Source organism: Lissotriton helveticus, chromosome 3_1, assembly GCF_964261635.1.
Source record: "Lissotriton helveticus chromosome 3_1, aLisHel1.1, whole genome shotgun sequence".
Classification (NCBI taxonomy): domain Eukaryota; kingdom Metazoa; phylum Chordata; class Amphibia; order Caudata; family Salamandridae; genus Lissotriton; species Lissotriton helveticus.
In genome coordinates this window covers 1758706572-1758734150 of record NC_136061.1, presented here as the reverse complement: position 1 = coordinate 1758734150, position 27579 = coordinate 1758706572, and the positions used below count along the sequence as shown (strand labels likewise).

The window sequence follows — 27579 nt, the reverse complement described above, 5'->3', positions numbered from 1 at the left end:
CCGACGAACTGGCTGTTTGTGCCGTTTCAGCGGGAGATAGCAGCGAGTGGACTGCCGCCGGGAGGCCCGCCACAGTGCAGAGCGGGAGACGTTCCCAGGAGCCCGTAGCCAGGAGAGTCCCGGACGATTGAGGCTGGGGCGGCGGTTGCTACCTGCGTGCTGTGCTGTTTCATCGGACTCTCGGAGGGGGTGCGCAGCCGCAGTGGTGTCGAGGAACAGCGGGGCCTTGTCCGGCTTCCGCCGGTTGCGGTGAGTGGAGTTGCGGCCTGGGAAAGCCCGAGGCTGCGGAGGTGGTGTTGGGCCGCGCTAGGCCGCGCGAGCCGGGACTGGTGGGGGTGGGGCGGGTCTGATTGGGCCGGCGGGGGCTGCATTTGCCTGTGTACGCACTTGAGGACACCACTGGGGAGACGAGTTTGGGCGGATGCACCTCTGAGGCGCTGGCAGCTAAATTCACCGGGGCTGAGCTGTGAGTGCGGACCGCATTGCCGACGCGGGACCACGAGGGGTCAAGCGGGAACTGCGTGAGCAAATTGCTGTGCCTGGGCTGCTGGCTGTACAGCGTGCACGTTGAGGGACAAAAAAAGGCTCTGCTCGCACGAGTACTATCCTGGAGGTGCGGTGTCTGGGCCTTGAAGGTGGTGAGCTGTTCATACACGTGTCCTCCATTTTGACGCTGGGGTACCGTGGGACCACAGTGCTATCCCTACGTTGTCAGCTGCTGAGAGAATTGCGACATGGGCAGGACGGAGAGGAATCAGCCTAAGTTAGTGTTCGAGGCAAAGAAGGCCACCATGTCCGCAGTACAGGAGCCACCGGTCACTGATGCTGCTGGTGCGACGGGTGGTACACCGAACTTGGAAGTGGTCCTGGTGGCTATGCAGAAGACGCTGCAGTCGATCGAGGGCACTATGGAGGCGGTTAACCACAGGTTGGATCACATGGCGACTCAGTTTGACAGGCAAAATGAGCGGATGGGTGAGGTGGAACAGAGGGTATCGGCCACGGAGGAAGGTTTGACCACAGTGACCACGAAAGTGTTCAACATGGAGCGCGTCCTGGCAGTCATACAGGCCAAGAACGAGGAGTTGTAAGGGAGGTCCAGACGCAATAACATCTGCGTCACGGGCCTTCCTGAATCCACGAATGTTGGTCGCATGGAAGATTTCATGGAGCGGCTGATCACCAACATATTTGGGACGGAACAACTGTCTAAAGTGTTCATCGTTGAACGGGCCCACCGTTCCCTGGCTAAGAGGCCGGTCTCTGGGGCACCACCGAGGCCAGTTATTGCACGCATATTGAATTATAAAGACAGAGATGTGATCCTTCGGCTGGCGCGTGAAAAAGGCGCAATAGACTGGCAAGGTAGTAGATTGGAGTTTTACCCCGACTTTACTGTGGCGGTGCAAACGGCGAGGAAAGAATTTCAAACTGTGAAACAACTTCTTAGGGCTGAGGACATCCCGTACGAAATGTTGTACCCCGCCAGGCTCCGGATAGGATCGCCATCGGATAATAAGATCTTCACCTCGTCACGGGCAGCTATGGAATATGCAAAAAAGCAGAAGAAAAGAAAGAGAGACGCTGCTGCTGCGGGAGGCGGGGATGGTGATCTTCAGGAAGATGCTGAGTGAATGGTGCATTTTGGAGGACATGGTCGATGCATGCTGTCTTCTATATTGGCACGGGTTGGAACGTTTGATCTGATGGTTACGGACAGCTCTAGCTCTAGAATAAGAAGACACTGATGACTGTTTATACAATCCTGGAGGGTGTATGATCATGCGTATATGACTCGTGTGTGCGCTTACGCTACTTGATTGTGATACTCGGCTGGAGTAGGCAATTATAACTTCTCTGGCGGAGATGTGATATAGGACACTGATCACTGTTGGATATAGCGATGTTATGTTAATTGTTTGATGCTGTATGATAGCTTTTGGGGTTGCGCCTGCCGGTGTGGTCTGGACCCTGCATAACTTATGACGGGCAGCGATGCTGGGTAAACTGGGGTGGAAGTTTGATTGTGTATTCGATCCCTTCTTCCTACACATGTAGGAGGTAGTAGGGCATCTCTGTGCCCCCACTTATGGGAGTTCCCCACGGTGTGCTGCTAATAGGGGATCTGGTTGGGAGTTGGGAGGGATGGGGTCAGCTTTGGCAGGTTCGGGGTGCTGAAGTGGGTGGGGGGTGGATGGGGGCAGGTTTATGGTTTCACATGAATACGAGCATAAATAGATGTGTGCGCGAAAGGGAGGACTATGATTTCGCACTGTGGGCTGATGAAACGTAATAACTGCTGGTTGAAGATTGCAATTCCCTACCTGATGTGTGACCATTTTTACGGTGAGGAGGTGAGATATATTTACTGGTGGTTGGGATGTACAGTGGGTGGTCCAGATGGCTGAAAATGGGAAACTCTGCTGGATATCGTGGAATGTGCGCGGACTAAATAGGCCACAAAAGTCTAGACAGATGCTGTCATTTCTCTCTAGGCATGAGGCACACGTGGTCTTTCTTCAGGAGACACATCTCCGGGGGAAAGCTGTTGATGCTGTGGCTCGACAATGGGCTGGGGTGCGAGTTGCAACGGACTACTCCTCCTATGCACGTGGGGTGATGATATTAATTAAAAAAAATGTCCAATTTGAACTGCTACACAAAGAAGTGGATAAAGAGGGCAGGTATGTTATTCTGCAGGGGAAATTATATGGCACGCTACTAACCATGGTGAATGTATACGGTCCAAATGTGGATGATCCCGATTTCTATATTGCTCTATGGAACAAGGTGTATGCTCTTCCACCGTCGGCTATTTTGTGTGGGGGGATTGGAATGTAACTTTGGATGCTACGTTGGATAAAAAGGATGTGAGATTAAATGTGCACAGGAAAGCTGCGGATGTGGTCCGTGACGGGATGCGAGACTTTGGTTTGGTGGATGTGTGGAGGCTGGGACACCCGGGTGTTAGAGAGGGCACTTGCTACACTTCCGCGCATGACACTTGGTCAAGATTAGATTACTGGCTAGTTACCCGGGATGTCAGTGGGTGGGTCAAGCGCAGCGCTCATCTACCTAGGACCCTATCGGACCATGCGCCGGTGCTCTTGGAGGTGGGCTGGCCGTCGCACACCCCGGCACCATTCTTATGGCGCCTGACTCCAGGCATGTTACACGACCTGGTGCTGCGGGAAGACTTGCGAACTTGTATTGAGGACTTTTTTGTTAGAAATGTGGGGTCGGTTGAAAGCATGTGCACTGTTTGGGAGGCGTTTAAGGTTACAGTTCAAGGCGCTTGTATCGGTATGCAGTCTGGGGTGCTCAAATCGCTAAGGTACTCGATGAGCAAATTGGAGGAAGAGTTGGCGGCCTTAGAAGGGCACCAGGAGCACGAATCCACACATGTTAGGCTGGCTGAGATCAGAAGGAAAGTTACTGAATATAACGAGTTGGCTGATCAAGAGATAAATTTTTTGTCTAAACGCACTAGGGCGCGATATTATGGCGAGGGAGGGAGAGCGGGGCGAGGTCTGGCAGATAGGATTCGAGAACCATGGGCGAAGCACTGCGGGGTTCAGGAGATACTGCGGGAGGGTGATACAGTGACGGATGCTGCGGGTATTCTGGACTGCTTCGCGCAGTACTATGAGCGGATGTATAGACATGTGGACACGGCGGATGAACCGGACTTGGCACAATACTTGGATGACGTAGCATTAGTCTGGCTGTCTAAAGGGCAACAAGATTTCTTGATGCACCATATCACGGAAGGAGAGCTCCGAGATGCGATTTCGGCTCTACCTAATGGCAAAGCGGCAGGCACAGACGGTTTGCCGTCAGAATTTTATAAGGAGTACGCCGATTTGTTGGTACCCCGACTGGCGGCTGTACTCGAAGACACCATGGACCAGGGACAACTACCAGCCACTATGAGGGAAGCACTATTGGTGGCTCTACCGAAGCCGGGCAAGCCCCCCGATCTATGCGAGTCATATAGACCGTTGTCACTGATAAACACGGATATTAAAATTATTGCTAAAGTACTAGCGACACGGCTCCGACTGGTTCTACCGGTTATGGTGCTGCCGGATCAGTCTGGTTTCGTTCCACTACGGTCCACTACTCACAATCTGAGGGCCTTGTTCGCGGTCTTGCATCTTCTCAAACCAGAGCTCCCTGCGGTGGCGGTTCTGTTGGACGCTGCCAAAGCTTTCGATTTGGTGGCTTGGCGATACATGCTAGCGGTGCTGCATCGAATGGGGGTGCCATATTTTTTCACATCACTGATTACTTTGCTGTACACTAAACCAATGGCCAGGGTAAGGATCGATGGCCATGTGTCTTCACCGTTCTGTATTCAAAGAGGTACCCGGCAGGGGTGCCCTCTTTCACCCCTGCTGTTTGCTCTTGTATTAGAACCATTGGCCTGCATTTTACGGCAAAGATACGCTGATGCAGTGCTGCGCTTCCCCCTTAGGTCCTTCGCAGTATCTATGTATGCTGACGACATGGTACTATACATTAGAGACCCAGCCACGCATTTGGAGAGAGTACTGAGGGAGTTCATAAGATTTGGGCACTATTCTGGTCTCTCCATCAATTGGAACAAATCCATACTCTTGCCGCTTACTGATGCCACCAAACCGTTTCTGCTAGACTTCCCATTGGAATGGGCGACGGAACCGGTGCGCTATCTGGGAATCTGGGTCCATAGGGACTGTACCGAAGTTCTGAGAGCCAATTACAGAGTGGCAATATCGAAATTGGAAGACCAGGTGGAAAAATGGAGAAGGTTACCGCTATCGTTTGCCGATAGGATCTCCATCATCAAAATGGTGGTGCTACCTAAATTTCTGTATTACTTTGTCAATGTGCCCATTCTCCTGACGTCGCACTTTTTTGCACAACTCCAATCGTTGCTCACCACGCTGGCCTGGGCCGGTAAGAAAGCACGGGTGAGTTGGGATGTGTTGAAGAAGCCATACGAGCTGGGGGGCTTTGCGGTACCGGATATGAAACTGTACTATCTATGCGCACAGGCACACTTTGCTGCCTACTGGATATCGGCACCGCCATACACACCACATGTAGCGCTCGAAGCCAGTGCAGTGACACCACGACCATTGAAGGCCATGATAGCTAATAGGTACTCTGTATTCGAGAGGGGGGAAGTGGATACGGTGCGTAGCACACATCATGCTTGGCAAGAATTAGGCAAAAGATCGGATAAATTACCGCTGTATGCCCCTCTTGTATCATGACAAGATCTCGGTATCTAATGAAATAGGTGCGCTGCAACTCCTCCAAGGTGCTGGTATGCAAAACATGGGGCATGTGTTCCCTGCTGCCACTTTCCTTCAGCTGCAGACTCTCCTAGATAATACAAATAACCCCACTATGGCCACATTCCTCTATGCTAGGCTGCCCACAGCGCTGCGGGACTTATATCCATCTTTCCCGGATGAACCCCCTGTGTTGAATGCCATACAGTTACTTTACACGTCAACGACAGGTGTGAAACTGATCTCACGACTGTACCGGGCCTCACAAGAAGACGAAGGTGGGGGTGGCAAGCTGGCAAGAGCGCGATGGGATGCAAGTCTGCCTGAGCCATTGTCGGACGAAGAATGGAGTGAATGCTGTACTGGGACGGGTGGCTTTGCAGCTAATGGGAATTTCCATCTGATACATTATAAATATCTACAACAATGGTACTACACCCCTGCGCGACTGTTGAGATATGGGCTACGCACGCACTCCAGGTGTGTGAGATGCAATGAGGACAATGCTGATTTCATACATTTGGCGTGGGGCTGTGCTAAGATATATGAGTTCTGGACTGTAGTAACGAGAGCGCTGTCAGAAATGACTTCCACGGTGGTGCCTGCGGAGCCACGATTGTGCCTCTTGGGAATAGCGTCGGGTGTATCTGTAAGTTATCGACGTTTGATAGTGCTGGCGTTGCAAGTGGCTAAGCGCAGAGTGGCTATGATGTGGGGAGGGAGGCAGGCACCGACTGTCGCATTATGGTTGCGGGATATGGCGTAATGCCGTGACCAACTCACCTGTTACTATGAAGAGTTACCGGACACCTCAAGGCCTAGGGATATCTGGGGACCATACACACTGTATATGTTATCGAGAGAAGTGGAGGAGGGCAATTCATAGATCGCACTAGATGGGACTGATATAATCAGATGAATGTAATTGACATGTGAGTGAACCCTCCATGAAAGGGATAAGGGTGGGGATCAAAGACTGTTTATTGTTTCATCAATACCTGTGGAATGTTAGTTACACGCGACTCAGATAGTGATTTGGGTACCTCACTGGATGCGCAATTGCACTTGAATCGTGCCGGACTTGGACCTGAAACCTGCATTGTTGGTTGGGGGGTTGTTTATGGTTCAGTACGGTTAAGTTACCTATGGAAAACAAACAGAAAATAGAAAGACTGATTATTGTATACGTTCGAATACTTGTGAGACTCAGCCTCCGCTTTTTGGGTTTTTGTGACTACTCTTAATGCTTTCTCTTATGGAGGAGATGATATGCTTTTTACATGTGTTGCATTGTGGAAAAACTTAGCGGCCGGCCCATAATTGGGTTGTAGGGCTCAAGCTGTGTTCCTGTACTTTACCCAATAAGAGTCACTACTAAAAAAAAAAAAAAAAAAAAAAAAAAATGTTAGCTTGTAGAATGGAGCTGCATGATGTAGAGGGTGCGGTGATCGCGAAAAGGTGAGCAGTGAGGCCTTGGTGCGCAGCGTTGGGCAGATAGCTCTGGGCGGTTGGAGTGGATGGGGTATAGCAGCCTGAATGCAGAAAGACGGCAGAGCAATTTAGGCGTACGCACTCATATATACTCTGCCACAGCATTGGATTGGTAACGCGAGCACTGGTGCAATGCCCAAGGGGCCGGTGCTGAGTTCCAACTGTCTGCTGCTTTTTGGAACAGTCTGAGGGGCAGATTTGGGCGATGTAACTGTTGTTTGGATACAGCCATCAGCCCAGTGGGTGTCTGAATGGCCTTTCTGGAGGCAGATGGGTTTTATTACCTCACGTTTAACAACAGGCAGAAGTATCACTTTCTTTCTCTCGCAGGGCCGTCCTTTAATGTAGGCATACCTAGCAGGGCAAGGGGCCTAAGCAGAAGTGGCCTTAATTGTATTTTTGTATCCCCCCCCATAGCCCCTTTTTTAAATAACATTTAACCAAAGCAGTGTTTTGAGGAATGGCAATATCCAAATGTGGCACACTTTTTTTTTAGCGTGCCCGAGCCGATTTTGAATCCTAATCCAACCCTGCTCTGCCATTACTAATTCTGTACTATCAGCTGTGGGAGCTTGAGAGTTCCACTAGGTCGCGGCACGTGGTTGGAGACAGAGCGGTGGCATAAAGGTAAGCTGTGACGGTTTTGTACACAGTATGGGCACTCAGTGTCCCTCCTCATCTCTTCTTTTCTCTCACTCACACTCTTTCTATCTGCCTCTTCCTCTTACTCTGTTTGTCTCTTCCTCTGTCTCTCTCTTCCTCTCTCCCTATATCTCTCAGTCTTCCTCTGTTTCTCTGTACCTCTTTCTCACACTCTCTCTCTCTTCCTCTCTCACTCTTTCTCTCTGTCTCTCTTTGTCTTTCTCATTCTTTCTCTCTGTCTACTTTTCACTTTCTTTTTCTCTCTCTCTCACTCTCACTGTTTCTCTCTGTCTTCTGCTCACTCTTTCTTTCTCTCTTTCCACCTCTCTCCTTTGATGGACGCATTATGCACAATCTTATCTTGCTTTTTATCTAACAGGCTGTGAATCACGAATCGACGTTCACCCCCCAACACCACCAAAGCTGAACACACGAAAAATCTGCGATGATGCGTGACCATCCTGAACGCATGACAAAGTTGCTTCGGCAGGTGGTGGACCCTCTTACACACACGCCGATGGCACAAGGTGAGCCGAGAGACACCTTTCCACAGCAGCGGGCAGTCACCTTTGGGCGGTGGGAGTGGATAGTGTGCAGCAGTCTGGGGGCACAAGAGCGCACAGACACCTCTGAACAGTAGGAGTGCATGGGGTGCACCATCCTCATTGAGCATTAGCAAAACAAAGAATTACGTGTATAGAGTTGTATGTACTCTGCAATTACTAATTCTATACTATCTTTCAGATCACTAAACTTGAGGGTTGCACTAGTCCCGGCAAGTGGTTGGAGACACACTGGTGGCACAAAAGTGAGCTGCGAAGATTTTCTCCAGTATCAACACTACATTTCTTCCTTTCTCTCTCTCACACTTTCTCTTTTTCTCTGTCTCATTCTTTCTTTCTCTCTTCTTGTATCTCACTCTTTATCTCTCTCTCTTACTCTCTCTCACACTGTTTCTCTCTTTCTCTCTCTCTCTTCCTATCTCTCACACTGATTCTCCCGTTGTCTTCCTCTCTCTCACTCTTTCTCTCTTCTTCTCTCACTTTCTCTCTCTTCCTCTCTCACTGTTTCTCTCTGTCTTCCTCTCTCACTCTTTGTCTTTCTCTCTTCCTCTCTCTCACACTGATTCTCTCTCTTCCTCCTATCTCACTTTTTCTCTCTTTCTTCCTCTCTCTCACACTGTTTCTTTCTTCTTTGTGGCGCACTCTTTCTCTCTTACTCTCTCTTACTCTTTCTTTGTCTGTCTATCTTCCTCTCTCTCACACTGTTTCTCTTTTTTGTATCTTACTATTTCTCTCTCTCACTATTTCTCTGTCTTCCTCTCTCTCACTCTTTCTCTCTTCCTCTCTCTCACTCTTTCTCTCTCTCTTCCTTTCTCTCACTCTGTCTCTCTCACTCTTTCTCTCTCTTCCTCTCTCACTCTTTCTCTATCTCTTCCTCGTATCTCACTCTTTCTCTCTCTTTCCCTGTCTTCCTCTCTTTCACACTATTTCTCTTCCTTCTACCTCACTCTTTCTCTCTTCCTCTCTCTCACTCTTTCTCTCTCTCTCTTCCTCTCTCTCACTCTTTCTCTCTCTCTCCCACTCTCTCTCCCTCTCTCTCACTCTTTCTCTGTCTTCCTCTCTCTCACACTGTTTCTCTTTCTCTCTTCCTTTTGTCTTACTCTTTCTCTCACTCTTTCTCTATCTTCCTCTCTCTCACTCTTTCTCTCTTCTTCTCCCTCTCTCTCACTCTTTCTCTCTCTCTCTCTCTCTCTCTCTCTCTCTCCTTTCTCTCTCTCTCTTACTCTCTCCTTTCCTGGACGCATGATGCACCATCTTATCTTTCTTTTTCTCTTGCAGGCTGTGATTCACAAATGGACCAGTGATGACACGCCACGGCTGTACATAGTTTTATTTGTTGTTGTTTTGTTTAAATAAAATGTTTTATTTGCAAATCTATGCATGACTAAGATTCTTATTTGTCTAACCACACAGGGACACTTCCGGGTCCAAGAAGACTGTTGAGTAAGTATGGGCAAATTTTGCGGATCTGCGGTCCTCGAATTCGAGCAAAATCGCAAAAGAATCCACGAGTTCGCAGAAAAATCCGCAAATTCGCGCATTTGCAGAAATATATACTGGAGTACTTTCCACTGGCTAATCAGTAAGTGCTAGCTCGTTGGGTAAATGTATAGTGCTTTTCCTACACTGCAGCTGCGTAAAGGGCCAGAAGAGTTGTCTCCAGTGACCATGTGTGTGTTACTATGCCATTGCGCCGAAGAGCGCAGGGTTCCCTTGAGTGAGCTGTCCATCATACTGGGTACATGGCGGGAAGACGGTGCACACCGCTAGTGTGTGGGCGGGGCCAAAGGGCGGGGCTTCTATGCGAGTTCACATGCCACTTGTGTGTATAAAAGGTCAGAGACCGATCAGAGCAGCAGACGAGGAGAAAGAAGCTCCCGGTCACAGGAACTGCACGGGGATTGTACTCGTGAAAGTGAAGGATGCAGAGGCCTCCATCAAGCATCACAGCAGATACTGCATCGACGGCAGATGCTGGGAGAAAGCACACCTGCCCAGCGCCGGGGTCCCTTGAGTGAGCTGTCCATCATAGTGGGTCAGGGCGGGAAAACGGTGCACACCGATAGTGTGTGCAGCGGGGCCAAAGGGCGGGACTTCTATACGAGTTCACATGTCTCTTGTGTGTATAAAAGGTCAGAGACCGATCAGAGCAGCAGACGAGGAGAAAGAAGCTCCTGGTCACAGGAACTGCACGGGGATTGCACTCGTGAAAGTGAAGGATGCAAAGGCCATCCAGCATCACAGCTAATTTTCGACTGTAGATATGGGGAGAAAGCACACCTGCCCAGCCTCGACAAAGCTCACGATTGTTTTTGGACTGATGAATGCGTTACTGAATTTGAGCTTCAACTCGGGCACATGCTTTATTTATATCTGTAAGTGCTTCCCGTTGAGGTTTAATTTTTGTGACAGGAGCATCGTGCCAGAATGAACCCTGCCCTTCATATTTATCCAAGAAGAGGCCACCGGTTTGTGCGATACCTCTACTTAACTGCCAAACTTGCAAGGCTTCCCAAAAAAATCCGCCCGTGAGCGGATTTGTGAATTTTTGGGTAATTTCGCCAGATTCGAGGATCGCAAAATTGCCGAAAATCCACGAGCTGAACGGATTTTGCGCCCATACTTACTGTTGAGGGTATGCCGGTGATGTGGGAAGAGGGTGTGTTACCAACTAATGTGGGGAGATGCAGCGTGAAAGGGGTATCTCTCAGAGAAAGTATTACGGTATGTTTTCAGAAATGCATTGGACAGATGCCAGCTGACGGACTGAATCACAAAATGGCTTTTCAATACTCATGTAGTATGACTTATGAACAGTTCCCACCCAGGCTCACAGAGGGACAGCTGTGGCCCGTGGACTCGACGTGCAGAGGGAGAACTATGGGCCGTCCGCTCCCAAAGGAACAGCAGCGTGGTAGCTCGCAGAGGTAGAGGCACAGCAGCATAGGAGCTCGCAAAGGTACAGAGCTGCAAGCCAACGCACTAGCTTCTAAAGACAAAGCTGTGAAGTGGTGATGTTGGGCAGAGGGAGCATGAAGAGCGTATCTCTCAGAGAGATACCTGCCGTATATGTCCAGTCTTGACTTCGCAGATACAACTACAGTCCCATCGGAACAGCTGCGAGCCCACCACTAGTTCACAGAGGCAGACTTGTGGGCTGAATACAATGCTGGTGATATGGAAACAGGGTGCGTTACCTACTGATGTGGGGAGAAGCAGCGTGAAAGGGGAATCCCTCACAGACAGAGCTCCGGTATGTTTTCTGAGTTGCCTCGGACAGATGCGAGTTGACGTACTCAATCACAAAATGGCTTTTCAATGCTCATATAGTGTGACTTATCAACAGTTCGCTCCCAGTCTCGCAAAGGGACACCTGCGCCCGACAGCAACGTACTAGCTTGCAAACGTAGAGAGGTGGGAGCCGAAGAACGGGCTTCTAAAGCCATAGCCGCAACCTAGTGATATTAGGAGAGGCAGCATGAAAGGCATATCTCACACAGATGCCAGTGTTGCCTCGTAGAGGTAAAACTGCAGACCCGATGGCTTCTACACGGAGACATGCGAGCTAACGGAGTAAATAACAAAATGGCTGCCAACACTTCCTGCTTTCAACAGTTCACTGCCAATGAGATGAATGCCCGTAGTTGTGACCCCTAAGCCAATCACATGTCAAAATCCTCAAATATCGATTTTTTAAAATTTGACATTTCTTAAAAACTACTGAACACATTTACACAATTTAAACAAAAGCATGCTTTCTGGACCATCATCTTTATCCCTGCCAAATATGCTGTAATTCAATTCAGCAGTTTCACCTGTAGTCTTCTGTAAAGTTTTGTATCGAAACTGCATGGAGAAAACACGTTTTGATACCCCCTTTTTTCTCAGCCCCTCCTACACTATTCACCCCCAAACTTTCAATATACAACCGAATCCAAAAAAGAGAAACGTTTTGGATAATTTCATAAAGATTCGTCAAAGAACGCCAAAGTTATCAGCACATACAAGCCTCCAGGAGGGGGGCCACGCAACCCCCCTCCCAACATGAGTGAAGCCCCGGTGCAGCGTGGACCACAGCGGGACACCGCAACACCTGCGAACCCTGGCTATTATTTTTTAACAAATGTCCCCAGAACCTAGCCAATCCAAGGGCCTCATTAAATTAAAACGCCCAACCGCAGCACGAATTACAGTGATTTAAAAAGGGGTCCTGGGTGCCCCTGATCAGGCCTAGGGGGTCAGGGTGTTTCTACCCTGCCCCCTTCCCTTGTTTTATACCATTGTTTCTCCAATTTCGGGTGACTCGCTTCTACCGAGCCACAAGATGGCTGCCAACACTTCCTGGTTTAGATTAGTAGCAGCCAATCACAGTGAAGCTCGCGCACACGACTTAGGCTCTGCCCAGATATCAAAACTTTTCTTTTTTTAATTTCTCACCAACTACTGAACGGATTTACACCATGTAAAGAAAAGGTCGCTTTCTGACCCACGCACTACCTATGTGCCAAATTTAAGGTAATTCCTTTCAGTAGTTTTGGCTGTAGCCTTGCACAAAGTTTCCTATGGGAAATTGATTTTGTTCACTCTTATTTTTTCAATTTCTCACAAAATACTAAACGGATTTACACCATTTTAAACAAGGTTGATTTCTGAACCATACTCTACCATTCTGTCAAATTTGGGGTCATTCCGTTCAGTAGTTCGGACTGTAGCTCGTCGCAAAATTTCCTATGGAAATGAACATTGGGAAAACGCATTTTGGGACCCCCTTTTTTTCTCAGCCCCCACTTGACAAATCAACCCCAAACTTTCAGGATAGGAGCTGACCTGTATAGACTTTTGTTTGGGAGAATTTTGTAACGATTCATCAAACGATGCTAAAGTTATTAGCAAATCAAAAAATGCTTTTCCTATGGAAACTACGTTGTCACTATAACTACCAACTGGCAGCATGCACAGTTTCCCCCATCCCATGACAAAACACTCTCCGCTGTTTCACATTTCCATATTATACACTGTTCATTCATGTCCAGTGCATGATAAGTAAAAACCCTGCAGAAAGTGAAGCCCACATAGTGTATAGGCTTCACCAAGGGGCACATACCTTCCATCGATTGCCACACTCATTGCATAGGACAAAGGTGGTCATAGGCTCATCAGCACTGCGCGTCTGCACCTGAGGGAACATAATACAACATAGCAGAGTTAACAAGAACGGTAGTGGTGCACCCTCCTGTACAAGCAGAGAGTACGGATGACACAGCAGAGATACATCATTAGAAGAGTTTAAGGATATGTCATCCCATTGAAAGATCTGTGAGCCTCCCGAAGGTCATAGGTTTGAATTTCAGCTGGGTCATCTTACGGTTTATTGAATCTCAAGGTGTTAAAACTAACATCATTGATTACCTGTAAGACCTGTTGATAAAATGTAATCAGCAAATCAGCCATATATAGCTGGTCCATATTTTTTGATGGTTGGAATGGTTGATCAGTTACCACTAATTCATATAGCAAAGCTAAAATGCCCAAAAAATAATGATGCCAACAGCCAGACCCAAACCTGGGCACAGACCAGACTTGTATTTTGCGCTATACTTCCAACCGAGGAGAAGCTCATATATTGATATGTCGAGCCTTAAAGAGATGGATCTCACAATATGACTGAATTAGAGTGCATATGCACACATGCCATCCCTCCTGATTCAGGGGGATACTACTGATTTCAAGGCTAATCTCCACCTCCTTAATCCTGTATTCCAAAACTAGATTGCTCGGCCGGCTTCTGCAGACAGGGATTGGTCTTGCATGACAAATTATACACTGCCAGTAAACTGCTTCTGCAGGCCAGTGCACAACATTGTTGCTATGCTCCCTCTGCATGCTATAAGGCGTTTTCTGTGCTGCTGACAGGCAAGGGGAAAAATGTACATTTACTTTTAGTTCCATAAATGACAATTGACCCAATTCAGGCCTCATTAGAAGTCAATGGGAGAAATGTAATTCTCCCAATTATTTAAAAAATATCTCCCACTTTCTTCTTCTAAAATGTTGGCATGTATACATATGTAGCCCTTGTCAAAGTGGCAATAATGTAGTGTGGAGTTTAAATCACCATACCTATGACAATGACTCCCCACTAGGGCTGCACATCACACAGGTTCAATACTCAGTCTCCATGATCTCAACATTCATGGTTGCCAATCAGGAGTTAGTGCAAGTCAATAGGAGTATTTGCGCTGTCAGCAGATTCCATCGCAAAAATGGATGTGCTGTGATTGGGGAAGACCGCTCTGGCATGCTGCTACTTACCAAAACAATAATGGGAAAAAAACTATCATTTGTGAATGTGCACCAAAAAATGCTCTTCGTGAATTGGCAAATATTGGCGCATTTTTGAAAATGTATATTTAAACCAGCACAGTCTACTAATGAACTAAATCAAACTTTATGAAGGTAACTGATCTTTCATTCTCCCAGGGCTTTAAGTGGGTAGGGTCTCACCGGTGCTGAGCAACTGCAGTTTTTCAAAAGGGGTCTCTATCAGGCTCTGTTTTGTGCCCTGGCACAGGCGGTCCATTTTTCCCAGTCTGCACCGACAGCTGGCATATCGATGTGTGCGTGCTCACACTGCTCACTAGTGGAGAAGTTATGGCATGACGTCGTGCCAGGTGAGCGTTGTGGGGGAAGGGAAATCCTTTAAAGAGAGTCATTTTCTCTCTGGATTTCCCTTCTCATTTGGAAACTAAGGAGTAGCAACATTGTAGTGGTGTCACCAAGGCTTTAAGTGGAAGCTTTTTCAATAATATATACAAGCCATAGTTGCTACTTATTTACCTTATGCAACTAACAACCATTGACAAAGCCAATAGTCCTGAGTTGCTGTAGGCATGATGTTACTTGTTGTGTCATATATCTGGATGCAATGACAGAAACAGCAAAATACAAGTCGGGCAGCACACTATGCTAAGCACAGATTTTTAGCTTACAAGTTTTTAAGCCACGCCCTTAATTACATTATCCACGCCCCTTTAAGAGACCCCCCCTTTCTCAACCCACTTAAAGCCCTGCATTCTCCTCCTCCTTGCCTTCCACCACCATCTAGCCTGTCACTCCTATTATTATTTTTTTAAGCAGATTTCGGTTTTTTTTTGTTTAAGAAGTTTTTATAAAAAAAATTCAAATACATATATAAGCCATAATAAAACATACATAACATAATTTGAATAAACAATCAGGCAAATAACCTATGGCAGACTAATAATAATTATAATGAAAGAGAGATAGGAAGGAAAGGAAAGTAGAAAAGAGAAAGATAGGAACAGGAAAAGAGATACAGAGAAAAAGAAAGGAGAGAAAGAACCAAAATGATGTGAGAGAATATTATAGAGAAAGAGAGAAAAATAATTAATGAAGAGGAGAATGAGAGGAAAGATATGTAGTAAAAGGAAGCCAAAGAAGATCATATTTATTTTTGGGAGAAATAGAAGAGGAGGAAACAGTAGCAATCCTGTGTTCATCACAAATGAAATTCCACCAAGTTAGTAAAGATATTTTAGAATTATCTTTCCACTGGGGATAGTAAAAGAGAGTCTAGCGCCCCTCCAGAACGCCCTTATTTTTCCTTACAATTGAAACTGGGAAATACTGGGGTTAATGTACTTGCCGCAAAGATCTATGTGAACCCAGCACGTTTCAGGGAGGAATACTGGCAAGTTAAGTCTGCATTTGCGGAAGAGATGTAAATGCCATCTCTGGTCACAGGTCTGATGTGTCATAAAACAGCACAGAGATTTAATGTGCCTGTTGGGAACCTGGTGTACAATACCTCGGTCTCAGATTTGTGTTTTATGTAAAACATAATCGGTTAATACTGCTGCAGAAATGATTGTGTTACCTGCAGGTCACAAGTTAAAATGTTGCTAAACTAGCTAAATGAGTAATGCAGCCTCTTCAAACAACTTCATGCAACCTGCACAGCCTAAGTTTGAAACCTTAAGGGCTTTAACTCACTCTTTGATTATTCTAAAGTTGATAACATTGGTTCCATTGGCTAACACTTACTAATAAGTGCCCGAAAATTCAGATTTCAATGCATGCCATAAGAATGTTTGTTTTGAAATTAGACACACAAACATATCCGCCATTCTCATAGCGCACAAAAAGGCCTAAGGGCCATATGTATCAAGCTAATTAGCATTCGCAAAGGCCGAAATTCTGTGAAATGGCAAATGGTATGTATCAAACATGTTTGATGCAAAATAAGGAATAGCAAAATTTGCTATTCCTTATTTTGCGATTGCACTTAAGGAATCGCAAATTTTGCGATTCCTTAAATGCAATGTATCAAACAAAAAATATTCAAAAAATGCCATTAAGGATTCGCAAATTACCACCAACTTCTAGTTGGTGGTAATTTGCGAATTCTTTTCGAAAAGCTTTTTTCCACAAAACAAAAGGTGCCATATGACGCCCATACATGCCCTTAGGGCATGTATGTGCGCCATATGCCCCCAAATGTCTTTTTCAGGGGTGCAGCAGGGTGATCTTGAGACACCCCTGCACCCTTGAAAAAATTCCTAATTTGCGATTAGCAAATTGCTAATCGCAAATTGCCCCTTCATTCCTATGGGCCTCCTGGCCCATAGAAATGAATGGGTAATTTGCGATAAACAATTAGCTAATCGCAAATTAGGAATGGTAAGGCATCGCTATTAAATAGCGATTTTGTACATACATACCGTTTTGCGAATTCCAAATAGCGATTCCTTAAAATTCGCTATTTGGAATTTGCAAAACGGAAGTATGATACATATGGCCCTTAGTATCTTATATTCATAATGAGGAGCATGAGAAAGTCTAAACGTTGTGAAGAGCATGCTGAGTATATCTTGGTTTTCCCTGATTATCAAGTCATTAGGCATCGACCGTACTTGGTATGAGCTCAAACTGCTCCTAGCATTTCAAAACATGGACAAGGGGAGTTGACTGTATGTTAGGGGAGACGTTCCCACCCCATCTGCTGGTTATTGCTTTGAACAGTGAAGGACACAGTGGATGTGCTGAGTCAGCACACCTCACAAGGACAATTCACTGGGACCAGCATGGATTCCGGATCCTTTTCCAATTATGGCTGCTGAATCCAGAACCCTGCTGCATTCAATTTTAACCCAGCAATGTGTTAAAAAATTACTACCATTCTAGACTTACACTTTGTATATTTACAGGTGTGTTTTTGAAATGCTTGAACAGTGAGTCGTTTTTAAGTCGAACCTACGAGACACCACAAACTTCCTGGTTGCAAACAACATTTTGTGGGCTTACCAAGAACATGCACTGAGTTTAGAGTCTGCCCATTGCTTGCCATTGGTTGGTGTTATCGTCGCTCTCATTTCCTTGCTTTTTATTCAATGGCTTGCCTTCCTTCTCATGGGTTGGACCCTCGCCTGGTGCACACTCACTTTACCATTCTCGTGATTGGACGACTTGTAATCTTCCACTACTCACATTCAGGGAACTGTTGTTTTTCTTTAAGCGCTCCATGAGTGTGCATGTGCTTGCGGGTGCTTTCCCTTGTGTGCTGCTTTGCCCTTCACATCAGGGCCAACTCTGGGATTGTGAGACCAGTGGCACCACACCGGGTGCTGACTTCAGGGTGCACCAGGTATGCAAGTTTATTTTTTGGTAAAAGCACATGCTGCTGTGTTCCTTGCTTCAAGAAATTCCCAGGCAACAATAAAAATGTCAAAATACCTCTTTGACTAATGTGCTTCCTGGAGAGAGATCAGAGTTTTGTCTAGTTGAGGTTTTCACTGGTCATAAAATAGCACAGAGGATTAATATGTCTGCTGTAATGAACGTGTACAACGTGCATATAATGTAAATAGGTCAGTAGGTTACTGCTTTTCTATGAGACATCCTTTTGTTACTTGATGTTTATAAGGTAAAATCCTAATATCTAATATAGAACAGTGAATTAATAACTGTCATCAAAAGACTGGATGCCCACTTCAAGATTAGAGCTTAGATTAATGTTGTAAAAAGTGTTCATTTGGGTAGATGATCGATTCTAATTATTAAAGACAACCCCCAACTATGGTGATCGGTTTTCAATTCTGAGTTTGTGCTTCTCCAAACTAAGCACTCTTAAACTATGCTGTCTACCAGTACGGATGACATGCAGTGGCGGCTGACACAAACAAAGGGTGGTGGGTGGGTGAATGGAATGCGAGAGGGTGAGCGCAGGAGAGGGGATTAGCCTGGGGGGGTCTGGGGGTGTTAGTAGTAATATATTAAAATAAGAACTTACCTGATGCCGCCAGCCTCCTCCAACATTGCGTTGTGCCTCCTGACCTCCTCTTGGTCCTAGCAGCCTCCGGGACTGTATTCCTTCCATCACCATGCTGCTCTTATGCTATGAGAGTAGCACAGGGATTGGCCTGAGCAGGATGTAAAGAGATGCGCTCAGACCGGGGAGTCTGTGGGGTTTCTCCATCCCGGCTGTTCAATGCAGCCTGGCTGGAGAAACCTAAATGTGCATGTGTGTTTGGCCAGCCTAATACGGCCGACCAAACACATATGTGCACTTAGTGAGCGCACCGGGCACTCCTTCTCCCCTTCCTATCCCTCGATCCAACCCTGCCCCTCCACTACAGCGCTGGCTCAGAGCGGACAAATGAAAAATAAAATGATGCTAAAACATCGTTAGTTTTCATTTGGTTGCTCTGAGCCAGGCAGTGGGGTGATGCTCCTCCGCCATTGTGAAAGAGCTGTCCGATGACATGTCACTCCTAAAACTTTTAGTCCTCTGGCTTATGTAACATTTCCTATATACTGGTTTAAATATGTATGATTGATTGTCTCTGTGTAATGTGTATGTGATGCAAAGTGCTCTGATATGGTACACTGGTATGAGTGGCGCTATATAACAAATTAAATGCATGTGAGAGAGAGCAGTTATGGAGACATGAGGAGCACTGTTGAAAGGTGGTGGGTCATCACCTCAACCATGAATTTGGGATGCCATCAAAACTTTTCGCATCAGGCGCCACCAGTGCGAGAGCCGGGCCTACTTCACATTCTTGCCCCCTCGAACTCTTGTTATTGCTCCTCCTCGCAGCTCTTGCATTGATCCCCTATACCTCCTCTTTTCTTTATGTTTGTATGCTTTTATGAAGGTGCCACCAGCCCAGCCCCATTGTGTTTTGAGAACCGCCAGCCATTCAGAAAAAAAACTGCTGTACTCTCAGATACAGGGAGGCAACAGCGTCTTTACCTTCCATTGTGGGGCTGCTGTGGGGCTCACAGGCACCTAAAGTCCTCCTGAGCCACTTCTGCAGCCTACCCACTGGCTGCTCCCTACACTCCCTCTTTCTGGCCTCCACGAGGCTGTGGCTGCTCCCTATGCTCCCTCTCTGGCCTCCACCAGGCTATGACTGCTCCCTACGCTCCCTCTCTCGGGCCTCCGCGAGGCTGTGGCTGCTCCCTGTGCTCCCTCTCTGGCCGCCACAAGGCTGTTGCTGCTACCTACGCTCCCTCTCTGGCCTCCACTAGGCTGTGCCTACTCCCTACGCTCCCTCTCTGGCCTCCACAAGGCCGTGATTTCTCCCTACGCTCCCTCTCTCTGGCCTCCAAGGGGCTGTGGCTGCTCCCTACGCTCCCTCCTTCTGGACCCCATGAGTCTATAGCTGCTCACTATGCTCCCACTCCCCGATGCCCACGAGACTGTGCCTGCTCCCTACGCTCCCTCTCTCTGGCCTCTGCGAGGCTGTTGCGCTTCCTACGCTTCCTCTTTCTGGACTTCACAAGGCTGTGGCTGCTCCCGACAGTCCCTATCTTTGGTCTCTGGCCTCCAAGAGCTGAGACTGCTCCCTACGCTCTCTTGCTATGACCACCATGAGGCTGTGGTACTTGCTCGCACTAGCCTCCACAAGGCTGTTGTGCTTGCACTTACTAGCCTCCACAAGACTGTTGTGCTTGCACTTACTAGCCTCCACAAGGCTGTTGTGCTTGCTCTCACTAGCCTCCACAAGGATGTGCTGCTGGCCATCACTAGCCTCCACAAGGCTGTGCTGCTTGCCCTTACTAGCCTCCACAAGGATGCACTGCTTGCTCTCACTAGCCTCCACAAGGCTGTGCTGCTTGCCCTCACTAGTTTCCACGATGCTGTGCTGCTTGCCCTCACTAGCCTCCACAAGGATGCACTGCTTGCCCTCACTAGCCTCCACAAGGCTGTGCTGCTTGCCCTCACTAGCCTCTGCAAGGATGTGCTGCTTGCCATCACTAGCTTCCACAAGGCTGCTCTACTTGCCCTCACTAGCCTCCACAAGGCGGTGCTGCTTGCCCTCACTAGCCTCCACAAGGCGGTGCTGCTTGCCCTCACTAGCCTCCACAAGGCGGTGCTGCTTGCCCTCACTAGCCTCCACAAGGATGCGCTGCTTGCCCTCACTAGCCTCCAAAAGGATGTGCTGCTTGCCCTCACTAGCCTCCACAAGGCTGTGCTGCTTGCCCTCACTAGCCTCCACAAGGCTGTGCTGCTTGCCCTCACTAGCCTCTGCAAGGATGTGCTGCTTGCCCTCACTAGCTTCCACAAGGCTGCTTTACTTGCCCTCACTAGCCTCCACAAGGATGTGCTGCTTGCCATCACTAGCCTCCACAAGGCTGTGCTGCTTGCCCTCACTAGCCTCCATAAGGCTGTGCTGCTTGCCTTCACTAGCCTCCACAAGGCTGTGATGCTTGCCCTCACTAGCCTCCACAAAGTTGTACTGCTTGCCCTCACTAGCCTCCACAAGGCTGTGCTGCTTGCCCTCACTAGCCTCCACAAGGATGTGCTGCTTGCCCTCTCTGGCCTCCGCAAGGCTGTGCTGCTTGCCCTCACTAGCCTCTGCAAGGATGTGCTGCTTGCCCTCACTAGCTTCCACAAGGCTGCTCTACTTGCCCTCACTAGCCTCCACAAGGCTGCGCTGCTTGCCCTCACTTGCCTCTGCAAGGACGTGCTGCTTGCCCTCACTAGCTTCCACAAGGCTGCTTTACTTGCCCTCACTAGCCTCCACAAGGATGTGCTGCTTGCCCTCACTAGCCTCCACAAGGCTGTGCTGCTTGCCCTCACTAGCTTCCACATGGCTGCTCTACTTGCCCTCAATAGCCTCCACAAGGCTGCGCTGCTTGCCCTCACTAGCCTCCACAAGGCTGCGCTGCTTGCCCTCACTAGCCTCCACAAGGCTGCGCTGCTTGCCCTCACTAGCCTCCACAAGGCTGTGCTGCTTGCCCTCACTAGCCTCCACAAGGCTGTGCTGCTTGCCCTCACTAGCCTGCACAAGGCTGTGCTGCTTGCCCTCACTAGCCTCCACAAGGATGTGCTGCTTGCCCTCTCTAGCCTCCGCAAGGCTGTGCTGCTTGCCCTCACTAGCCTCTGCAAGGATGTGCTGCTTGCCCTCACTAGCCTCCACAAGGCTGTGCTGCTTGCCCTCACTAGCCTGCACAAGGCTGTGCTGCTTGCCCTCACTAGCCTCCACAAGGATATGCTGCTTGCCTTCTCTAGCCTCCGCAAGGCTGTGCTGCTTGCCCTCACTAGCCTCTGCAAGGATGTGCTGCTTGCCCTCACTAGCCTCCACAAGGCTGTGCTGCTTGCCCTCACTAGCCTGCACAAGGCTGTGCTGCTTGCCCTCACTAGCCTCCGCAAGGCTGTGCTGCTTGCCCTCTCTAGCCTCCGCAAGGCTGCGCTGCTTGCCCTCACTAGCCTCTGCAAGGATGTGCTGCTTGCCCTCACTAGCTTCCACAAGGCTGCTTTACTTGCCCTCACTAGCCTCCACAAGGATGTGCTGCTTGCCCTCACTAGCCTCCACAAGGATGTGCTGCTTGCCCTCACTAGCCTCCACAAGGCTGTGCTGCTTGCCCTCACTAGCCTCCACAAGGCTGCTCTACTTGCCCTCACTAGCCTGCACAAGGCTGTGCTGCTTGCCCTCACTAGCCTCCACAAGGCTGTGCTGCTCCCTCTCGCTTGCCCCCAAGAGACTGTGGCTGCCGTCATCTTACGTTCAGCCCCGGTGTTCCCTCTCCTCATCCTTTACAAACAGCAGACGTGAGCGTGCCCAGAATCACATCACAGCCAACCAAGTGTGAAGGCTTCACAGCGCCCTCAGCGGCCTAAACCCCACGCTGAAAATTCTATTTAGTACTCCTTGATAAATCTTTTTAACTAAAGAAGCATTTTCTTATTTTGATGCTAGTTTTCTACACATCAGTGGTCCAGGGCACAATAAGGCAGATGTATTTGTAAGGCACACGCTCACACCTGCGTTTGTTTCTGCTGAATAACCAATGTTTATTGCCATTCAGCGCAATGGCTCAGATTATATCAGCATTAAAAAGATGAAAGACTAAGCGAACCCGCCAGGCTTCGAATTTTTGACCTTGAAGCCAAAAAGAGGGGCATATTTACAAGGGAAGTGGCGGAGTGAGGCGTTAGCCTTCCTGGCTTAACGCCTCACTCTGCCACTTCAGAAACGCAGGGCTGCACCATATTGACAAGAATATGGTGCAGCCCTGCATTTCCCGCTGCGCTGGTGCTACACTTGGCAGCCTATCGCCAACAGGGTGTCGGCGTGCCGGGGAAGACTGTTTATGTGCAGGAAGGTCCCCCTTCCTGCACATAAACGATCTTTAAATGCCGTTTTATAACTTGTATGGATGCTGTTCAATGCAGCACAAACAGAAGTTGCAAAACTGCATTTTTTTTTAAATGATAGTTGATGAGCAGGAATGGGGACCTTCATGTACATTAACAATCATTGGCCTTTTGCTGTTTTCATGTGTGCTGCACAACGCAGGAGAAAAGTAACATTTCTCCTCGTTGCACAGGGGTAAGACCAGGTTTTTCCCTGGTCCTAATTCTGGCGCTGCCTCCTATTTACACTGCCCTTGTAAAAAGGGGGCAGCATCAGAATCAATGGGTGTTCTGGTGGAACGCCCACATTAAAAAGCATTGCCCTCCCTTTTCACGCTAAGCATAGCATGAAAGGGGGCCTTATTTACAAGGCAGTGTTAAGTCACTTTAAGTGTTGCCTTGTGAAAAAGGCGAAGCCCCTATCGCCACAGGAAAATCATAAAAAGTGACATTCCCGTGGCGATAGGGGCTTGTAAATATGCCCCATAGATTCTTGAAGAAGATGCATTAGTTCACTGAGCCATCTGACCCACTTACCATGCCCTCCCCTTGCCGACACTGCCTTGGCTTACCTGGTTGTAAGTACAGTTCTTCTTCTTGCACTTGCCACACTGGAGGAAGTCTGTCTGTGTGCCGCCAGTCTTTGCCATTTGGTGCTCCCGAATAGCCTCCTGAGTCAGGTTGCTGCGCAACTCCTTCAGCTCATCGCTCGCCATTTCCTGCAAGGAACACTGCTGGGTCAATGTTGTTATAGACGAGTCATGACCTTAAATGCAAACCAGATAGGAGGATGTTGCTAGGAAGTCATGTATGCTAAACATGACACCAGAAGAGCCTGAGGGCTCAATGACGAGTAGTTTATATTTAGGCTGTCCTGTTTTCAGTTTCTATTTTTGGTAAATTCTGGTGGGGTTTTTTCAGTGTTTTCACTATCTTAAAAAACAGTTGTTATCAGTGGTTACACATTTTCACGCCACTAAAAACAACAGAAAAAGTGTTTTTCCAGTGTTTATGGAACGTTTTGCTTTTATCATTGCTTACTTTCTGCACTGAAAGAACATGGTATAAAGAGAGTGTACGTATAGTGTATATGAGGTCCAAAGAGATTTTTGCAAATTAATCTTATTGTAGTACACCATACAATACTTCTTCAGTGAGTCTTTTGTCATGTGCGCTCGCGCTTTCCTTCCCATGTAAACTTCTGTGAAAAGGCCCTCTCAGCATTCATAGCCCCTTGGGCTGAGAACCGTCAGCTAAGGGGCACAGTTGGGATGACTCTTTCTTTGATGCCACATAAAGTACGAAATGATAAATATTTGCGTTTTAGTTCCTGGGCATAAGAAAACAGTGCTCCAGAATGGACTAAAAAGTCAATAGCATCCCTCATTAACTCTGAAGATTGTAAAGATGCTTTCAGCATACCATCTAACAAGTGACAAGGATCTCCTACAGGGAATCACTTCAGCTCGGGTATCAATTTTGACAGGTCATCACACAAAGTTTTTATATACGGAGCTGAATCACTACAAAAACAAACAATATCACTCCAATCTTTGTTGAACTTGGAAAGAACCTTTTTTGCTGAGCATAACAAGTGACACTGCGTTCCATGTTATCGAAAAGTCTGGTGTCACGTTTTCACCACTATCCCAGATGCTTGGTGATATATATACTTGTCACTATACCTTGCATTTAATGTTTAAAGCCTGAGGTGTTGGCAATTTACCTACTATCATACTGACCTAGTAGAAACTATGGTCTGATGTATTAAGGGGTTTTACCCATTCTCTGTGGGCAAATGTAATGACACATATTAGGAAAGATTTTTATGAAACTAGCCATTTTACCAATCAGTGAAAGAATATAATGCAGCCAAAATATCAAATGTGAGTTTGATATTTCCTGATTCCCTACAGTTTATAAAATAATTAAACTTAACCTAAAACGTGAAAGCAAAACCCTGCATCTTTAGACCAAAGGCCATAAAACTGAAAAACAGTAAAAGGAAGAAGAAACAATATTTTAGTGGCATCCCTAAATAACAAAACTCAAGCAGAATAATGTTAGCCAGTCTTTCTTACTGCTAGCTTGTGTAACAAAGTTACATTTTATTGACCCCTTCAGTATGAGCAAAATGACTCTTTCACTTTCTTTTTCCTTTCTTTGAATGGCATTTAGTTTGTGGTTGTGCAGGTGTTTTTTCAGTGTTTATATGTTTTCACCGGTGAGGGCTGTTTTTCTTTCAGTGGGGTTTTATCAGTTATTATAGGTTTAAACCTAAAACCCCACAGCCTATTTATATTGCACCGTAGATGGTTGGTGGCAGCACTGTGTCTGAGCTACTCGGGTTTCAATATCAGATATTAATACTGCCGTCCGACCCCCGAGACTGTACAGGCAAAGGAATGAAGCATAAGACTGAACTGTGCCTGGTTTCAGGTAGGCCTGGGCGGAGGTGCGAAGTGACCAAAAAACTCCAACACGCTACGCGGAGTTCTGCATGCGGCAGAGTGTGTTAGGTTGCACAGTTCGCAATGATTTTTAGTGGCGGGTGTTTGTCCAGTGCTAGAAAATCAGTGCAAAGGGCAACATATGCAGTGCAAGAAGGCTCTGCTTCTTTCTGCTGCTCAAGTAGATGTTCTACTTGAGCAGCGATTTCCTCAATCCATCATTCAATCAATCAGGGTATTGTAAGTGCGCTACTCACCCGTGAGGGAGCCATGTCTTGAGAGTCTTCCTGAAGGTGTTCAGGGAGGGGGCGCGTCGGATGTCTGCCGGGAGCTCGTTCCAGGTTTTGACCGCAATGTGGGAGAAGGTTCTTCCGCCTGCTCTGGCTCTGTGGGTGCGAGGGGTTTTGGCCAGTGCGAGGTTGGCAGATCTGAGGTTCCTTTTGTGTATGTGGGAGTTGAGTCTGTCATTGAGGTATTTGGGGCAGGTGTTCTGCAGGCATTTGTAGGCGTGGGTGAGGATTTTGAAGGTGACTCTTTTCTCCACTGGGAGCCAGCGGAGCCTTCGTAGGTGTTGGCTGATGTGTTCGTGCCGGGGGATGCTGAGGACGAGTCTGGTAGTGGTGTTCTGTATCGTATGGAGTTTGCGGAGTAGGGACTTGTTTATGTCGGCGTATAGCGTGTTTCCATAGTCCAATCTGCTGGTGATTAGTGCGTGTGTGACGGTCTTCCTTTATTCAGGGGGGATCCACTTGAAAGTCTTGCGGAGGATGCAGAGGGTATTGAAGCAGCTGGAGATGACGGCGTTGATCTGTGAGTTCTTTGTGAGGGATGATTCGAGTGCGATGCTGAGGTTATTGGCGTGGTCCAAGGGGGTCGATGGGCTTCCGAGGGCGGTAGGCCACCAGGAGTTGTCCTATGCTGAGGAGGTGATTCCAAGGATGAGGACTTCTTTCTTCTCAGTGTTGAGCTTTAGGCAGCTGTTGGTCATCCAGATTGTGACGTCCTGCAGTGCTGTCTGGAAGTTGAGTCTTGTGGTGGCAGGGTCCTTGGTGAGGGAGATGATGAGCTGGGTGTTGTCAGCGTATGATACGATGTTGAGGCCATGTTGTTGGGTGATGGCGGTGAGAGGTGCCATGTAGACATTGAAGAGGGTCGGGCTCAGTGATGACCACTGTGGGACTTCACAGGTGATTTTTTGTGGGATCGGGGAGGAAGTGTGGCAGTCTGATTCTTTGGCTTTTCCCGGTGAGGAATTATCGGCTCCAGTCTAGGGCTGTTCCTTGTATGCCAGCGTCGTGTAGTCTGGTGATGAGTGTGCGGTGGGAGACGGTGTTGAAGGCTGCCGATAGGTCGAGTAGGATGAGGGCTGCGGAATGGCCTTGGTCCAGGAGGGTGCGGATGTCATCTGTGGTGGCGAGTAGGACGGTCAATGCAAACTGAAGGTTAATCAACGTGCGCAGTAGTGGCCATCCGCGAGCGCCCGCATTGAGAAATCTTGCCAGAAGGTGGTCTGGAGTAAGATTTTGCTTGCTCGCCAACTGAACATTTTCAAGTGCAAGTGAGGAAACCATTCTGCTCCGCATAGCGGAGTTTTTCAAAACTGAGTATGCTGTGCAGAGCACAGAGTGGGGAAAACTCTGCAAGGGGAGCAGAACTTCAAACCCAGGTCTAGTTACAGGCCACATTACTTCCTATTTCATTGCACTTGCCCTCAGAAGAAAGAGTGTGAACATGGGTGTGGGAGGGAGGTAGGGCTGTTTTTTTTCTTCTCCCACTTGCTTTCAAATGCCTTTTGTGCATTTATGGACGTCTGAGCTGCATCGTGTTTAGTCAAGAAAGAGTTATGTTCACATCCAGGTTCTGAATGGTCTTGAGCATCCCTGGGTCTCCCTCCACTTCTTTCGGCTTCAGACCCAGAAGTTCTTTTTGGGACTTTTCACTTCATCATCTCCAGGAATTTCAGTGTGGTATTACCAGCTCGGTTAATTTAATCAAGGTCATCTGGCAAGCCAGTCAACAAAAGCTTCTAACAAAAACCGAGTCAAGACTTTGACAATCTAAACCTCTACCAATGCCAAAATGTAAACATCCCAATTGCCCCCAATCTCAGAACTAGAAATTCAAGCTACATTATTCTTTCACTCAGTGTTGAGTATCAGACAAGTTCTCAACCGTTGGGAAAAATCAAGGTATCAGATACTGAACAATAATCGCTCTTTGTCCGCAATTGAAGAACACATCAACAAGGTATCAGATAGCCAAGGGATGAGCAATGAACACCTATAATATGTCAAGTTACCACGACACTGAAACTGAACATTATTATCAATTCTGAAGAAACTGGAAGGACTGGGCACCAATCTCTATATTCCTATTCCCAAGTACAATCATGAGGAGGAGGAAATTGCATTGCCAGCTTCAGGAATATCTGGCAGACTGGACAGGAAAATAGGCCTTGACACTAAAAATGACCCTCATTAGCCAAT

General features: G+C 47.6%; 1 protein-coding gene across 2 annotated transcripts in view; it reads right to left on the bottom strand.

Moving 5' to 3' along the window:
• LOC144823772 (transcription elongation factor A protein 3-like) overlaps nucleotides 1-27579 on the bottom strand; it is a 271048-nt gene that overhangs the window by 48384 nt on the left and 195085 nt on the right. For both annotated transcript variants that reach the window (XM_078682586.1, XM_078682585.1), the window contains 2 exons: nucleotides 23216-23362; nucleotides 13083-13154 (listed from right to left, as the gene is read on the bottom strand). In XM_078682586.1, coding sequence (XP_078538712.1) covers nucleotides 13083-13154; nucleotides 23216-23362 — 219 coding nt within the window. The remainder of the gene's footprint in view (nucleotides 1-13082; nucleotides 13155-23215; nucleotides 23363-27579) is intronic.